This window comes from Pelobates fuscus, chromosome 4, assembly GCF_036172605.1.
Source record: "Pelobates fuscus isolate aPelFus1 chromosome 4, aPelFus1.pri, whole genome shotgun sequence".
NCBI classification, from domain to species: Eukaryota; Metazoa; Chordata; class Amphibia; order Anura; family Pelobatidae; genus Pelobates; species Pelobates fuscus.
In genome coordinates, this window is record NC_086320.1 from 114,072,446 (window position 1) to 114,086,056 (window position 13,611).

The 13,611-nt window shown below is 41.8% G+C and overlaps 1 protein-coding gene across 2 annotated transcripts in view; it reads left to right on the top strand.

Annotated features, from left to right (window-relative positions):
* The first annotated feature begins 1,187 nt into the window (after positions 1 to 1,187).
* The window catches only part of CLUL1 (clusterin like 1), a 33,719-nt gene continuing 21,295 nt past the window's right edge, over positions 1,188 to 13,611 (top strand). For both annotated transcript variants that reach the window (XM_063451502.1, XM_063451503.1), the window contains exons 1-3: positions 1,188 to 1,238; positions 6,621 to 6,733; positions 8,404 to 8,552. In XM_063451502.1, the coding sequence (XP_063307572.1) occupies positions 6,628 to 6,733; positions 8,404 to 8,552 (255 nt within the window). In that variant the 5' untranslated portion in view covers positions 1,188 to 1,238; positions 6,621 to 6,627. The remainder of the gene's footprint in view (positions 1,239 to 6,620; positions 6,734 to 8,403; positions 8,553 to 13,611) is intronic.

A 13,611-nucleotide genomic window follows, 5' to 3' on the forward strand; every position in this document is an offset into this window, starting at 1 on the left:
ACTTTCAGCTGTGAGCCACAAAAGCACGATTGTGTGGGCCTACCAACTAGATATGGTGGAACCATCCAAAGTCAAACAGGCTTTAAAGGACCACTCTAGTGCCAGGAAAGCATACTCGTTTTCCTGGCACTAGAGTGCCCTGAGGGTGCCCCCACCCTCAGGGACCCCCTCCCGCCCGGCTCTGGAAAGGGGAAAGGGGTAAAAACTTACCTTTTTCCAGCGCTGGGCGGGGAGCTCTCCTCCTCCTCTCCGCCTCCGTTCCTCCCCGTCGGCTGAATGCGCACGCGCGGCAAGAGCTGCGCGCGCATTCAGCCGGTCACATAGGAAAGCATTCATAATGCTTTCCTATGGACGCTTGCGTGCTCTCACTGTGATTTTCACAGTGAGAATCACGCAAGCGCCTCTAGCGGCTGTCAGTGAGACAGCCACTAGAGAATTAGGGGGAAAGCTTAACTAATTGATAAACATAGCAGTTTCTCTGAAACTGCTATGTTTATAAAACAATTAGTTAACCCTAGCTGGACCTGGCACCCAGACCACTTCATTAAGCTGAAGTGGTCTGGGTGCCTAGAGTGGTCCTTTAAGTAGATAAAGGTCGTATTTGGATGAAAAGTGTCATCCCACGCCACTGATCATTCCAAACAAAATCTGTTAGGAATTGGCTGAAGATAGGAAAGAGCAAATTGGAGAAAGCACCTCCTATATGAGTATCATCCTAGTCATCTCTACAATTCAAAGAGTCAAAAGAGGCCATGAAGAGTTGCTGCCATGTGCTGTGTTGGCAGATGTTCCCATGACTTATACAGTTGATTTCCCTGAGAAATAATTCCATTAGTGAGAATGAACTCCATAGCAATCAATAGGGACGGCAGCAAGCATGAAGAGGCAGCAATTATGCACCACTGATAGAAACCAAGTTACGTCATGATCAACTGATTTTGTGAATCTGGCATAAAAGAATCTACGATACATTCTCCTACCTCCTACATTCAACTAAAATATTTTTAATTATATGAAGTACTTCACCTAGTGCTTGTTTGCTAACACATATACAGAGATTAGTGATCCAGAATGAGTGACATGAACTCATTAGCCTAATCACAATTTATTCTGATAATTGGATTAACAGCCAAGTCAACAGATAAGTAGGTACTAGGAAAATCCTCACTATTCTTCGGAACCGAACATCTGAGAGCCTACAGTATCAGATTCACAGAAGAGAGAAATTTATCATTCTGGTATTCTTTTTTTAATCAATTTAGATTTATTATATTTTAAAGTAATGATGCTAAACAGAGTGCACATTTGAAGTACTTATATTTCCTTTAAATATAAATCATTCACGTATCAGAAACGGTTCTGACAATGCTGCTTTTATACACTGCAGGTTTGATGTATATATAACTAACTCCATGGTGTATTTTATTATTAATTTGCTGTATATGTTTGCTTTGATCACAGATTTACTGTACATTATTATAGCATTTCAAGCCTTCCTGTCAAATTGCTTGGTCTAATCTTTATTGACATAAACACACACAAAAGCAATCTGTGTGTAAAAATAATACTTTATATGCTTCTTTCATCACAAATCAATCACATCAATATTTCATTGGTTATTTTTCACTATTATTGATTGACATGCCAGTATTTAAATTGATAATCTAACGTGAGTACAGAATTGTCCTTAAATATCTTGAACCATTTATTTTTGTTATTGTTTTAAACAGAAAGTAAAAACTTGTATATCCTTATATAAACCTCACATCTGCTTTATAAACTGTATTGGGAAATGCATCAGACGTTGTTCGGTCATTTTATGCGGACTGTTATTTGAAATAGCTTGTAGAATACATTTGGATAATATCCACTGCATATGACTATGTTGTGTTTTGATGAAGCATATTTCCTCTTCTTCAAATATTCAAAATAGCAGATAATGATATGATATATAATGAATCACTAGTCACATCTATTTGAATCACCTACTTTGTTGAAGGTGTTTATTGCTAAGAAAAGAGATGTTTTGTCACCATCATTGAATTTACATTTTCAACTCTTTATGCAAACACAACATGGGAATCGGGATCATCAGAAGTAAAGTATAGAATGTCTACCTTTTACAAATCTGACATGTTTTTTAAGTCACTACAACCCCGCTGAAGCTAAAGTAACGTGTAGTTTATTAAACAAATGGTTGATGAGGCTGAAGTGGGAAATAATGTCTGCAATGGGGGAGAGAGATTTGGAAGACTTTGAAGTGGGTATAGATTTATCACATTTGTATAGCGGTATAAAATTAGCAGTATAGGCTAAAGTGAACAGTGTTGTGGCAGAGGCTTCAGATGAGGCTTGATAAATAGTCAAATTTTGCTTATGTGATAAATTGCTATTTTTTTTAAAGGAACACTCCAAACACCATAACCACTACTGCATGCTGTAGTTTCTATGGTGATAGTGGTATCCTTGTGCCCACAAATTTAAATAGGCAAACTGTTTAAGAAAGGTTTGGCTTCTTACCTGGTGTACACTAAGCAGCGCTCTCTAGGACTACTACAGCTATGGTGTCAAGGTTAGCCATCACTGGCCTACAGAGCGCTGAGAGCTAATTCTTAAGAGTTTTTGTGAGCTCTCCTGAGTTAAATCCTGCAGTGCAGGGCTAGCTCAGGGGTCTGCTACCCAGCTACCTATTGTCAGCCGAAACCACTCCCCATTAGGCATGTGCATGGGAAAAATTTTCGTTTCGGTACGGCATTCCGAAATTCGGGACTTCGGCAATTCGGCAATTCGGCATTTCGGAACTTCGGCAACTTCGGCAACTTCGGGTATTCGGTGCTTCGGAACGTCTCTTGCAGCCGCTTGGTAGGTAACTCCCTAATTCCCACAGTATTAGGGAGTTATCTACCAAAAGGCTGAAAGACCTAAATTGGTCTTTCAGCCAAATTTACTAAGTAAAAATTACTTAGTATTAGTAAATTGTGCCCCTACTCACTATACCGCGAGTAGGGGCATCTCTATTAAACAGTGCGCAGTCAGTGACTGTTCACTGTTAAAAAAAAATGAAAAATTAAAAAACTGGGTCCCCCCTCCCGAGCCCCCACCTTTTAAACTAAAGGGGGAGGGGCTATTGCCCCCTCCCGGCCCCCACCCCTGAGTGGCGGGTGGAGGCCCTAAAGTAAAATAATGGGGGGGACCTATTGTCCTCCGCCCCGGCCCCCACCCCTGAGCGGTGGGTGGGGCACCTAAATTAGAATGAGGGGGGAGGACCTAATGTCCTCCCCCCTGGCCCCCACCCACCACTCATAACTCTCTGATTGGTTACTTAATCCACCAATCAGAGAGTTATGAGTCAAATTACACAGTGTGGGGAAATTCCAAAGAACTTTCCCACGCTGTGTAAAATGACACAGAGCACTCTGATTGGTGGATTTCAAACCAACCAATCAGAGTGCTGTGACAGGTAAATGTAGAGACTTACCTGTCAGTCTCTTCATTTACCTGTCAGAGCACTCTGATTGGATGGCTTAAACCCACCAATCAGAGTGCTCTGAGCCTAATTGCAGGGCGGGGCAAGGCTTTATAAGCCTTCCCCCGCCTTGCAGAGCTCAGTCTGCGCGGAGCCCTCGCTGGGTGAAGAAGGATTATTATTATTTTTTTTTTTTTTAAGTGAGTCGGTTATTATGGCTTTTTATTTGGCCTTTTTTGGGGCTGAAAAAATACGATTTTAGAAGAAAGAAAACATCAAATGGTAAGTTTTCTTCTATTTTTTTTTTCAGCTACTTAGTTAAATGATCCCCCCTCATTATTTTAGGGTGAGGAGGGTAGGTAGGGGTTAATTTTTGGGGGGGAGGGGGTGACTAGGGGTTTGGGGACCCCTAGTCACCCGGGGGAGAGGGGGTTATTTTTTTTTATTTAGGGTCCCCACCCACCGCCCAGGGGTGGGGGCCTGGGGGAGGACATTATGTCGTCCTCCTAATTAGTATTTTAGGGCTCCCACCCACCACTGAGGGGTGGGGGCCAGGGGGGAGGACATTAGGTCCTGCCCCCTCATTCTAATTCAGGGCCCCCACTCACCGCTCAGGGGTGGGGGCCAAGGGGGAGGACATTAGGTCCCCCCAATTAGTATTTAGGGCCCCCACCCTCCGCTCAGAGGTGGGGCCCAGGGGGGAGGACATTAGGTGTCCCCCCCATTACTTCACTTTAGGGCCCCCACCCACCATTCAGAGGTGGGGGCCAGGGTGGGCAATAGGTCCCTCCTTCAGGTTAGGAGGGGGAGGGGGGACGTTTTTTTTTGTTTGTTTTTTATAGTGAGCAGCCTGAGGCTCACTGTTTAATAGACATGCCCCTACTAGCGGTATAGCGAGTAGGGGCATAATTTACTAATACTAAGTAATTTTTACTTAGTTTTAGTAAATTTGGCTGAAAGACCAATTGAGGTCTTTCAGCCTTTTAGTAGATAGCTCCCTAATACCGTGGAAATTAGGGAGTTATCTACTTATTCATTCCTGTCATTACATTGACAGGCTAAGTAACTTACATTTTATATGAATGTATATTACTTGATTGTTGTAAGTGTTGCAAATGCTTACAGCTGAATCCTGGCTATGTTTGTATACTTTTTATTTAAAATTGTATACAGTGTAACATTCTTCTTCTTCCACTGGGTAAGTATATTAGTACTTAGGCAATACTGTGCTTCGGAACTTCGGCAAATCGGCACTTTGGCACTTCGGAACTTTGGCAACTTCGGAACTTCGGCACTTCAGCACTTCGGAACTTCGGCATTTCGACACTTCGGAAATTCGGTAACTTCGGGACCTCTGTAATTCAGCACTTCGGCAATTCGGCACTTCGGCTATTCGGACATTCGGAAGTACCCAAATGTCCGAAATGCCCGAAATTTGTCCGAATTCATATTCGGCCCAAAACTAATTGCACATGTCTCTTCCCCATCTCCACTGAAGCCTACAGAGAACCAGGAGTTCTCTGTCTTATCAGAAAGAGAGCTTCTTGTTCTCTGTAGGCTGTAATTGAGATAAGGAAGGGTGCCGGCAGACCACGGGTAAAAAAATAAGCCATTCTAAAGTGGTTCGAAAACTGACAATGGAGGAATACCAGGGCACCCTTGATACCATAACCTCTACAGCAATAAAAATACATTTTATATTTATATAGAATTTATTTAATAATTAATATATAAATAGTTATTTTTGTTCTCCTCCTTTTTTCCCCTGTATTGATTACTTCTTTTCACTTGGTCTGTGAGTCAAATTTTTGCACTTCGTCTGAATAGTTTTCCCAAAATAATAGCATGGTGGAAATTCATCTGAGCCAAAATGCCACATGGAAAATGCCACTAGAGGCTGTCTTAGTACTGCAATGTACTAATTGGGACATGGACACAGCACCCAGGCCACTTCAATGAAGATGAAGAAGCCTAGGTGCCTGTAGAGTCCCTTTAAGATACAAGCAGGGACGTGTCTACCGTGAGGCAAACCAGGCATCTGCCTTTGGCGGCACTTTGCATTGGGCGGCAAAAAAAGCCACCCCAACGCCCAGGCAGATCCCTTGCTTGCCTCGTGTCCTGGGGGACTCAAGAGCTGGCTGGCCACTTTTGAGCCCCCCCCCCAAAGGCGGCCGGCAGCGAGGGAGTATACTCATCTGAGCTCTTCCTGCTCAGCTCCCTCCGTGCCGCTTAATAAATATGACGTCACTCCGGCTCCCAGCATCACTAAGCGGCGCGCGAGGGAGCTGAGCAGGAAAATCAGAGCTCCCTCGTCTACTCAGCCTGTCCGCCCGCTGCCTGCCTGACCAGCAGCCCTACTGGACCGCAGGTAAGGAATCCACTCCAGCTCTCCCAGTGTTGGGAGAAATGTGTATGTGTGTATGTGTCTGTAGGTGTGTATGTGTGTGTCTGTAAGTGAATGTGTGTGTGTGTGTGTGTGTCTGTAAGTGTGTATGTGTGTGTGTGTGTGTCTGTAAGTGTGTCTATGTGAATGAATGTGTGTGTTAGTCATTGAGTGTGTATGTGTCGGTCAGTGAGTGCGTGCGTCTGTCAGTGAGAGTGTGCGTCTGTCAGTGTGTGACAAGTATTAGTGTGTGTGCATGTCATTGTTTGTCAGTGCATATGAGAGTGTGTGTCTGTCAATGAGTGTATGCGTCTGTCACTGAGTGTATGCGTCTGACAGTGAGTGTATGCGTCTGTCGGTGAGTGTGCATCTGTCAGTGAGTGCGTGCGTCTGTCAGTGTGTGTCCAAGTAATAGTGCGTGTGTATGTCATTGTTTGTCAGTGTATATGAGAGTGTGTGTCTGGCAATGAGTGTATGCATCTGTCACTGAGTGTATGCGTCTGTCTGTGAGTGTATGCGTCTGTCAGTGAGTGTGCGTCTGTCAGTGAGTGTGCGTCTGTCAGTCAAAGTGCGGCCTTGACAGGAGGGGGTGGGGAAAATTAAAATTTGGGGGGGGGGGGTGCCCGAGCACCGTCCTGCCTAGGGCAGCACAAATCCTAAATACACCACTGGATACAAGTAACCACTGCACATGTTTTACCTATATTGTGGCAACTGAAAAGTATATTGTAAGAGTGAGTGATTTTATATGTGTTTTCTTTTATTTGCTAGGAGGAATATGAAGCTGTTTATTTTACTACTAACATCTCTGCTATGGCTAAATTACATTCAAACAGCACCTACATCAGAAGAACACAATAGGATTGACAGCAAAAAATTAAAAGGTACTTTGTCAAAAAGTCCCACAGGGATGAACGTATTGGCATATCATACTTATGCATTATGTGTCAATTTATTATGTCAAATGTTTCTACAGAACTCAGTGGTAGATTTTAAGGGACTTGCAAATGTATGATTGCTGCATAGATCCACATCATTTCAGCATAACCTGTGTGCCTGTTTTTTGCCTAATGTGATTAAAATAGAATATAAATTAATCCAGTGCTTGGGAGAATAGAGTTTGCAGGGAACAATTATCAGAAGGGCTTATTAACTGTAGGGAACACAATTGTCACCCAGTAGCAGCTAGTGAAAACGGTGGAACTCATGGAGATTACCAGCTTGTCTGAGATTCAGCAAAGTATGTAAATTATTATGTCCCAAGAGCGCCACAATATTATCAGGATTTTCAAAAAAACTTTTTGAAGGTTTAAAGAGTTCCATTCCTGAACAGAAAATGTTGAAGAAGAGGAGTTAGATAGAACTGTCTGACAGGAATTCAACAGATTGCTGCACCTAACCAAACACAAACTGTGTGAGAGACAGGAAAATCTTTTCTTCAGAAGGTCTAGAGAAGGGAAGCCTGATTAACAACGTGTAATATAACATCACGTCCTAAAATATTGACTTAATGTTTAAATGATCCTTAAAGCAGACTTTATGTGCCCTCAGGAGGCTGAATAGCCAGGCAGCGTTAGGCAACCTTTGGCACTCCAGATATTGTGGACTACATCTCCCATAATGGTGGCAAAGCATTAGGGGAGATGTAGTCCACATTGTCTGGAGTACCGAAGGTTGCCTACCCCTGTTCTAAGGTTAGAAACATAGAGGCAGATTTAAAGGACCACTATAGTGCCCTGAGGGTGCCCCCATCCTCAGGGTCCCACTCCCGTGGCGCTGAAGGGGGAGGAAGGGGTTAAAATCTTACCTCTTTTCCAGCGCTCCCTCGGCGCTGGGACTCTCCTCCCTCTTTTTCCGCCATCGGCTGAATGCGCATGCGCGGCAAGAGCCGCGCGCGCATTCAGCCAGTCCATAGGAAAGCATTCTCAATGCTTTCCTATGGATGCTGGTGTCTTCTCACTGTGAAAATCACAGTGAGAAGCGCGGAAGTGCCTCTAGCGGCTGTCAATGAAACAGCCACTAGAGGCTGGATTAACCCTATTGTAAATATAGCAGTTTCTCTGAAACTGCTACGTTTACAGCAAAAAGGGTTAAACCTAGCTGGACCTGGCACCCAGACCACTTCATTAAGCTGAAGTGGTCTGGGTGCCTATAGTGGTCCTTTAAATAATCACCCTATGGAGCGAGCACTGTTACTTCATCATGTTGCATGTGAGCTGTTAAAGATATCTGACAGTGGTTGCATTAATCAACACGTCTAAACACCACTGATACCATAAAGGACTGGAAGCTTTCCTTCTTTAAGATTGGTGCAATATCTCATCAGATGCATATAACCTAAGTACTTTTGAAGCTGTTCAGAAAGCAAAGGGTAGCTTCGATAGTTACTAGGTCCTTGATTTATTTTACATGCTATTGGTTATCCAGTGCTGTACATTTTTGTCTTGGGAAAAATCCAGGATAGTGTTTGCAGCTGCTTCGTTACAATATCTAGGCTCAGTTACATAAAGGAAATAGTGTGCTTTATTGATTATTGCATGCCTTTTATGTTCAGTGCTATCTAAGATCGGTGAGGAATATGTGGAACATGAGATAAAGAATGCTTTACAAGGAATTAGGCAAATGAAAAAAGTAATGGAAGCAAATGAAGTAAAGCATGAAAATATATTAAAATCACTGAGGAAAACCGCAGAAGAAAAAGAGGTAACGTTAAATGTTCATAGCGGTTGTATATCCTTTGAATTCCTTTATTACATCTGTTAGCATATGATTTGCATATGCTGTGTATACTGTGCTAAATAAACTGCCATAAAATGAACATCTACCTATCTATCTATCTGTCGTGTGTGTATATATATATATATGTTTGTTTGTGTGTGTGTGTGTGTGTGTATGTGAATATACAGAAACTAACACCTCTTCACAATCGTCACTCCATCATACTATATCACACTGTCTATCTCTGTATCACTCTATGATTTTGCTTTCTCTCTACTCCTACTTCAACAAACTCTAAAAAGGAAAATGGCCAATCTTTACATAGTATAGACAAGTTAGGATGTGTCATTATGTCTAGAATGGCATTGGCTTTAAAGGGACACTATAGTCACCAAAACAACTTTAGTTTAATGAAGCAATTTTGGTGTATAGATCATGACCCTGCAGTCTCACTGCTCAATTCTCATCCAGGGTTTGTGACTAAGTGGCTACTAAAAAGACTGGACATACCCCATTTGAAATACCCTGCTTTGTCTACTTTTGCAAAGGGTATGCCATGATGAGGGTTTTTGATTCCTGGGATGCTATGTGGTCTTAAAGGCAACATAGGCCCAACAAACCAATCTGTCAAATTTCAATGTGTAAAAACTGAAATGATAAAGCCCTATATTTGACTCTGTAACTTTACCAATACATCATGAAGCCTGTACATGGGGGTCATCTTTTTACTTGTGGATGTCACAGACTGACCTGCACGAGGCTCCGGTGCTGCTCCCCTGCTCGAGCCGCGTGGCCACACTGCTCCTGTCCTCAGGCCATGCTTCTGTTTTTCCCTGTAAATAGTATATACTCTGCCCGCTATATTGGCTTCTTTTTTTTTACTTCACACCCGCCCCTAAAATGACCACGTTATCTAGGTGACACAGTAATTAGCATATATAGAACCTCTGTTTGTGGGATTCGCCATTCCTGTAAGTTGGGGTACAACCCCCATGACGGTGGGAAATCACAGAACACAAATATGCATGTTTTTATTGCAGTAAAAGCTAGCAGTATTATGACATTCACAGTTAAATGCCATTCAGAACTTGGAAAATAACATTTTTTAATTTCTCACACTTTTTTAGGTTTTATTCATATTAAATTGTAACTTCGGGACCTCTGTAATTCGGCACTTCGGCTATTCGGACATTCGGAAGTACCCGAATGTCCGAATTGCACGAAATTCGTCCGAATTCATATTCGGCCCGAAACGAATTGCACATGTCTACTCCCCATCTCCACTGAAGTCTATAAATATTTGATGTGAAATTAAAGCCCTGTTTCTCCTGAACAAAATGATATATAATAAGTATGGGTGCATTCAATACGAAAGATAAATTATGGTTGAACAAATTCCAGGTTTTGTTTTGGTTCAGAACTTGGACAATTGCCTCCATTCTTAAATATTTCAAATATGAAGCTACGGTAAACTTAATATAGCATTAATTAATAAATAAACAGATAATGTTTGCTTAAATCTCTGTTTTATAGCAAATTTACTATAAACAAACTTGAGGGAGATCAAATTTTGGGGGAGGGGACATAAAAACAAAGAATGATGGTTTCTGGAAACCAGTTGAAAATTATGCCGCTAGTAGTTAACATAATCAGAAAAAGACTCAGTGAAGAAAGAAGTGAAAACAAAAAACAAAAAGAAAGAAGAATCCATAATTTAAGGTGTAAGAGGGCCCTTGTAGACTAGTTGTCTTGATTTTCCAATAGATTTATGTAGTGTGGAGATGTATGTAGCATTTAGGAAGTATGAAAACAGACGTGCATTACAGCTGAGATGCTCTGAAAGGATTTTGTATATATTGTTATGTTTGCTGAGGAGTCATCAAAGAGTTTCAGGAGTTTCAGATTGAGCTATAACAGGATAAGAAAACAGTTGAAGCTGGGTTCTCCATAGATTGAAGTATGTGGTGTTGAGAGATGAAAAACAGAGAGTTGCCATGTAGATAATTTACAGATGCTAGTCGCATATCTATTAGTCCTTACCCAAAAATGGGGAAAGAGAAGAATCTTTCTACTTACATATTAAATAAATCTAGAAAATAAAATTTAAGTAACAAAATCATATTTTGCTACTCCTTAATATGTAGGTTGAAATGGAGAATGAAGGAGTAATGGAGGGTAAAAGGAAAACAAAATAAGGAAGCAAATGTGGTGAGAGCTAAATAATGCAAAAAGATGACATGAACATGAAAGGCTTTGTCTGATGATACCCATAATGTCCTTCAAACAAGAGTTACTTACTGTGAGTTTAACTAAACATTAAAGCGAGCTGCATAGCATTAAGATAAAGGCCGCTACATGCAGTCTCCTTACTCCCTGTAATTGACCCCTGATCCCAGATCTAGTATATAACGGACTTGTCGGGATAAACTGACTTTGCATTGGTTGGTATTGCTGGTCACGGTCATGGAGACTATTTGGACTTTGGCATGCAGTAAGGACAAGGTGCTTGTGGTTCATTGACTCCTTCCTGGACAACCAATTTCACTATTACTTCCCCATACACCAACATCACTGTATAGGGGAAGGAGCAGGAAGATGCCACCGCTGCAGCTTGTATATAGAAAGATTGTATTTTTTTTTACTTTTTTTTAAATTTATTTATTTATATTTCAGGCTCTCTGTAAAATGTAGCAAAGCAAGGTTATTCATCCTCCTCATATTTCTGTAAAAGATGCATGAATAAATGAAAAGTAAAAAAGTGCAACTTTGCATAAGTATAATTTTTGTGTTTGTTTGAATAGTAATCTATATGCAACATTGCTGTTATCACACATAGATATATGTTAACTGTGCATCAATGCCATGCTAAAAAATTTCAAGCAATTATTGCTTGGTGGTAAAAGGTCACTTATTCAAGCCTCAAAAAGGGTGTCTTGGGGACACTATTTAAATCTATTCACCTTCACCTGTTGTGCGTTGGATTGGATTGAATGGCGTGCTCCTCCATGTGTTTTCCATTGACCACCACTCACTACACAGTGGGGACTGCCGAATAAGAGGGTACTCTACTTAATTCTCTTCTGGTTTCATAGAAGGATTTTCCTGGTAGTTGCAATAGGTCACAAGAATAATAGAATAGCAATGTCAGTCAATGCATTACTACACAGATGTTTTTGTCTTGGGTTTAGATGTTTGAGCTTGCTTTAACGAAACTCAATGCTGCAAAACGAAGTACTAATGAGTTGCAGGAAATGTATAGCACTCCTATAAAACGTATAGAAAAAAGATTGACTGTTATTTAATGGAAGACAATGTCAATGCAGAAGAGTCAGAGACTATGATGGTTTATTACAAATAAAAATTGGTGTTCAGAGGTTAGTGCCTTTTTATGCTGGTTCTTAATTCCATTACTCATTTGCATATGTTATATTGTTTATAGTGCATTTACGCAAATAGGTGGTAAATAGGTGGTAAATCGATCATGACTTGTCACCTAATGAAAAGTTAGTAAAACGTTTAGTTTCTGTCTCTTGAATCTTTTTGAGATTACAGGACTTAAAAGAACAACTACAGCTTAATGTTGTTTTAGTACGTATAGTATGTCCCTGCAGGCATTTTCATGTAAACACTGCCTTTTCATAGAAAAGGCAGTGTTTACATTGCTCCCTAGGGACACCTCCAGTGGCAGTCACTCAGACGGTCATTAGAGGGGCTTCCTGGGTCAGTACTGGGCTCACAGGAAGAATACTTTGCACCCGGCTGAGGGGCAGAGTGGAGACTCCCTGGTCTGCCCTTATCCTGCTGATCTCCCCACTGACTGTGAAGCTGCACTGCCTTCACTCCTCCCAGACCATAAAGGAGGTAACCATGTATGACTGACTGTTTGTGAGTGTGTGTGAGTATGTGCAACTGTCTGCCTGTGTGTGTGAGTACCTGTGTGTTTGACTGTCTGCCTGTGTGTGTGAGTACCTGTGTGTTTGACTGTCTGCCTGTGTGTATGGCTGTCTGCCTGCCTGTGTGTGTGTGTGTGTGGTTGTCTGTCTGGCTGTGTGTGTGTGTGTGTCTGCCTGTGTGTGTATCTGCCTCTGTGTGTGTGTCTGCCTGTGTGTGTGTGTCTGTCTGCCTGTGTGTGTGTGTGTGTCGCACAGGGCGCCTACGGGCCTAAGGCTGACCCTGGCCTTGGCCCATGGCCATCTCAGTTCACCGGGCATTTTCTAGCCAGGCATATTCAAAAGAAACACATTATTTGACAAAGATCAAGATAATTACAAATAGGTTTGATAGTTGGCGCTTAATGTGAATACTATATATATATATGTATTATTATTATTATTATTGCCATTTATATAGCTCCAACAGATTCCGTAGCGCTTTACAATGTTATAAGAGGGGAATTTAACTATAAATAAGACAATTACAAAAAACTTACAGAAATGATAGGTTGGAGAGGACCCTGCTCAAACGAGCTTACATTCTATAGGAGGTGGGGTGTAAAACACAATAGGACAGGAATTTGCAGTCAAATAATGTGGGCTGCTCTTTAGGAGAGAGCAAGAGACAGGTATGTGAGGTAGAGGTTAATATGGGAGGCCATAAGCTTTCCTAAAGAGATGGGTTTTAAGGCACTTCTGAAAGGATGCAAGACTAGGAGTCTGATGGTGGTAGGCAGGCTATTCCATAGGAAGGGAGCCGCCCGCGAGAAGTCCTGCAAGCGTGAGTTGGCCATATGGGTGCGGACAACGGACAGGAGGTGGTCACGGGCAGAGCGGAGAGACCGAGAAGGGACATACGTATGGATCTGTGAAGAGATATAAGAGGGGCTAGAGTTGTTCAGTGCTTTATAGGTGTGAATTAGTACCTTGAATTGACTCCTATAGCATACAGGAAGCCAATGTAAGGCCTGACAGAGGGGTGAGGTGTGAGAGAACCGACTAGAGAAGAAAATCAGTCTGGCAGCAGTGTTCATTATGGACTGCAGCGCTGCAGTACAGCTTTTGGGAAGACCAATCAGGAGAGTGTTACAATAATCCATGCAGGAAATTAC